This window comes from Triticum aestivum, chromosome 3B (genome assembly GCF_018294505.1).
Source record: "Triticum aestivum cultivar Chinese Spring chromosome 3B, IWGSC CS RefSeq v2.1, whole genome shotgun sequence".
NCBI lineage: Eukaryota > Viridiplantae > Streptophyta > Magnoliopsida > Poales > Poaceae > Triticum > Triticum aestivum.
Window position 1 is genome coordinate 192131992 of NC_057801.1, and position 3989 is coordinate 192135980.

Genomic DNA, 3989 nt, shown 5'->3' on the forward strand with positions numbered 1-3989 from the left:
CTCTCCGCACAACTTTCGAGTGTTTTACTTAACTGCGTCGTTCTATACCTGGGGTTCTCCTCTCCCAGGGACCAGGGAGACCGGGACCTCAAATCAGCGTGATCCCATCTGGAATCGGAATCTACACCTGTTTGGCTCTGGTAAACGCACGGAATCTACCGCAAGTAGTGGCGCAGGATTCCACAGAAATGGCAATTCTGTATCGTCCACAAGTGCTCCGTATAGAAAGCTAATCCGTTTTTGCCCTCTTCCTGTGAAAACTTGCCACTGAGAGCTACCAGGAAAAATCTGCATTTCCATGCATCACTTGCACTGTCGCGCTCGTGTTTACGACGGAATTCATGAGTCTGGAGCCATCCACGCAACGTGAGCAAAGCATACATGGGATTCCCTTAGCTGAGCAAGTAGAACAGGTACGCTGGTATCAGAACATTATCTCCCGTCAGACAAGAATTGCGATCGCAGTTCACTGGTCCCACACCTGGTCATTGACTGATGGTCTTCATTGATTTTCCTGTACTATATATACATGTAATAGCATCTCCCCAGACATTGGAGAATTGATCGTCGTCGTCAACAAGCACACCTATAGCGCCAATTTCTGTGAATTCTGAAGCTACTAATAACTTTACTAAGCTCTGAAAACCACACCTTGTTGTAAATGGTATGATCTCCACGACCGATTCCCAGTCCCATGGATTACTAGCCTATGTACAGCCCCGCGGACGTGCGCATGCCGCTGCGGGCAACTCCATTGCTGCAAACGGATGGATTCGCACTCGCATCAGTGATCATGGCACTTCATCTCCTCCATTACCAGCGTCTGGCGGCCGTTGTTGCGCACCAAGAAGCGCAGGGCCAGCTCGTAGGCCGAGAAGATGGCGCCGTTGACGACGAACGCCCGCGCCACGGCCGTGCCGAGGCCGCGCCACAGCACCGGGAGCCCCTCCTCCCTCACGCTCTTCCGGAAGCAGTCGACGACGCCGCGGTACCTCGGCGACGGCGGGTGCGTCTGCGTCTGCGCCTGCAGCCGCGACTTCACCACGTCCAGCGGGTAGCAGCAGACCCAGCTGGCGACCCCCGCGAGGCCACCGGACACGAGCATCGTGGCGAGGCTCTCTTGCCCTGTGCGGCGGCAGCCCGGGTGCAGCCGCTCCCGCGCGTACTCGTACGTCCAGAAGTAGACGCCGTGCGACGGCGCGTCCCGGAGCGCGGTGACCGTGAGCCCGCGGTATATGCCGCGCAGGCCCTCCCTCCGCATGATGTCCCGGGCCATGTCCACCGGCCCCTGGCGCTTCCGCCCCGCCGCCTCCAGCTGCAGCCTGATCTTGACGAGCTCCACGGGGGACAGGATCAGCGTCTGCAGTGCCCCGGTGCCCACGCCGGCGAGTGCCACGCTTGTGTAGGAGGGAGGCTCGGAGGTGGACATCCGTCGATCCAGCGACCGCGAGAGGATTGCGTACACTTGGAAGACCATTGCATTCTGCGACATAAAATTTTCGGCTCAGTTTCTGTCATGATTCTACTGCAAATACAGGCACGGGCACTGTAGGCCCCGATTGGATTGCCGGATTTTTCTTACGCCTGCAAATCTCTACGCCTGTAATTTACCGGTCTCCAACAGAATACCCCCGCCAGTTGTATTTACAAATCGGATGGGCTGAGACGTGTATCACATACCAGCCTAATACCGGTGGATTTGGAGAAACCATCGTAATAATTACACCCCTAAAACGACGTTCCAATCACGTGGTCCACCCATCCACCCATTTTGTTTACATGCGCATATTTTACAGGCGGAATCGGGTGGGAAACGACGTTCCAAGCGCAGCCTTACGGTGTGTTCAAGTGCAGACTTGCAAATGTCGTTTTTTTTTTTTGCGGAAGACTTACAAATGCCGTTGGCCAAATGGCCAGTGTTAGGCAGCATAGTACGTTCCGACACAGGCCTAATCACGAGTAAACATGAAACATGTGCATGGCCGTACGCTAAGCCGCCACACCATGTGAACCACCGGAATGAGCGCGACGCAACGATACACGTAAAGGAAGCAAAGGCGGAGGATGCAAAACTACAAGACTTCAAATGCGCCAAGCAAGAGGAGAAACAAATGATCTTTTCGTAGTACACGCAAAGTGACGCCGTCCTATATGATAGCTAGCTCATCTACTATCCTAAAAAGAACTAGCTCATTTACTTAGTCGTGTCATAGATGTTCACGTCGTGTAGTAGTACCATCTATTTGAACACTTTCTTCTCGAAAACGATATTTGCAAACTTTTGGAAAAAGGAAGACGTGACCAAAGAATTCACGATCTCATGGACTCCACACGCCGGCCGGCCGGCCTAATTGCGTGAAACGTTTTACGTTCCTAAAACTGGCTGGCTCACCTGGAAGGCGACGGAGGCGAGGGGCGCGCCCATGCCGCGGTAGAGCGCGGAGGGGCCCTCGGCGCGGAGGATGCCGCGCAGCAGCGCGACGGCGGAGGGCGGGCGCGTCACCCGCGCGGCGGTGATCCCGGGGCTCACGGGCCGCGGCGGCTGCTGCAGGCGGATGCGGAGCGTGTCCAGCGGGTGGCCCGCCAGCACGCCGGCCATGCCGCCAACGCCTCCCGCCACGAACTCATGCCCGCCGCTGCTCGCCAAGAACTCGGGCCAGAACTCCATCGACACGGTCCGGCCAAACGACGACGATGACGACCATCCACGGACCAGACCACCGCCCCCCTCGAATCGCCGCTCCCTCGGGCGCCCTCGCGCGGGGGAATGGACCCGATCGTATATACAGGCAGGATCGGCCGGCCAAGAAAAGCACCCGGATCTCCCGCTTCCCTTTTGGTGCCGATTCCAAAAGCGGAAAAGGACTCTCTATCCGCACGGACTCGTTGGAGAGCAGGGGCGGAACCGAGGAACACGGACGGCCGGCCTGACGCGCGGCGTGTGCGGCGGTGGATGAAGGGAACTTTCCGCGTGGGTGAATTGGTAGGGCACGGGCGGCAATGGCACGGCGGGAGGAGGAGAAGAAGAGCGGGAAGAGAAGTGAGGACATGTAGTGGGAGAGGGATGGCGGGTGGCGGTATTTGTGGGCACGGGGAGTGAGCGCGAAGGAAACGGACAAGCACTCTGTTCCCGAGCGTCCGTCCCAACCTGAATACGTTGCTGCTCTGCTCTGCTTTGCTTGCCTAGTGCAGTGGAAGTGGAGTGGAGTATTTGCCGAGGCTTGCGTATGGGGCGGGCGCAGGCCGAACCGTCGTATTTGCCCCATGACGTGCCAGTGTATCACGCCCAATTAGGGCATGTACAATGGGGCAACACCTTGTAGCTGCCCCATCGTTCAGGTAGGTTAAGTGTATGAATTTTCTGTCCCCAATGCAGCCAGAGCTTGAGCGGACCACACCTTCGTCTTTTTTTTGTTCTCTCTTACTTTTTCATCTACATATGCATAATCCCTCTCACTACCGGTTCCTCTCTGCTGCTTTCTTTCATCTTTTTGGACGAGGCACCCGACTCCCCTGCAAGAGCTCGTTCGGCCCCTGCAAGCACTACCTTTTCCCCCTCTTTCCTCCACATCAGCAACTTTTTGGATGGGGCCGCACTCCAAGTTGGAGTGTTGGCCATGCCCTTAGAATGTAGCCTACTTTTTTGTTTCATCCTACTCCCTTGGTTCCATAATTTCGAACTAAAGGCACACCAAAAAATTATGAAACGGAGGGAGTACTTCATGTTTGCTTTTTGTTGATAGTATTGAGCAAGATTATACAACAAGGAAGGGTCCTGGGTTAGTACTTGGTAACCCTCTGTTTCCTTTTTTATGCGGGGAAGGCATAGTGGTCCCTCTTCGTGAACCCTGTATCTGAATGCTATGTTAGGGTATCTCCAAAGTCGGCCCTTAAATTGTCCGTGAACATCCGAGACGAGTTGTCCGAACGCAGTTCACCATTCAACATCGTCCCGCATACGTATGAGGTATGGCTGTCTGAAATCCCAC

The 3989-nt window shown here is 55.6% G+C and overlaps 1 protein-coding gene across 1 annotated transcript; it reads right to left on the reverse strand.

Moving 5' to 3' along the window:
* Window positions 1–419: 419 nt before the first annotated feature.
* Window positions 420–3191, reverse strand: LOC123065203 (mitochondrial arginine transporter BAC2). The gene is made up of 2 exons (XM_044488552.1): window positions 2393–3191; window positions 420–1483 (listed from the first exon to the last, which is right to left on the reverse strand). Exons 1-2 carry the CDS (start codon window positions 2666–2668, stop codon window positions 785–787), a joined length of 975 nt encoding a protein of 324 aa, XP_044344487.1. The 5' UTR covers window positions 2669–3191; the 3' UTR covers window positions 420–784.
* Between the last annotated feature and the right edge of the window lie 798 nt (window positions 3192–3989).

Coding starts and splice junctions, on each gene's coding strand:
- LOC123065203 (XM_044488552.1), bottom strand. CDS start 2,668: ATGGAGTTCTGGCCCGAGTTCTTGGCGAGCAGCGGCGGGCATGAGTTC. Junction 1,484..2,392: donor TCGCCTCCGTCGCCTTCCAG/GTGAGCCAGCCA, acceptor TTTATGTCGCAG/AATGCAATGGTCTTCCAAGT.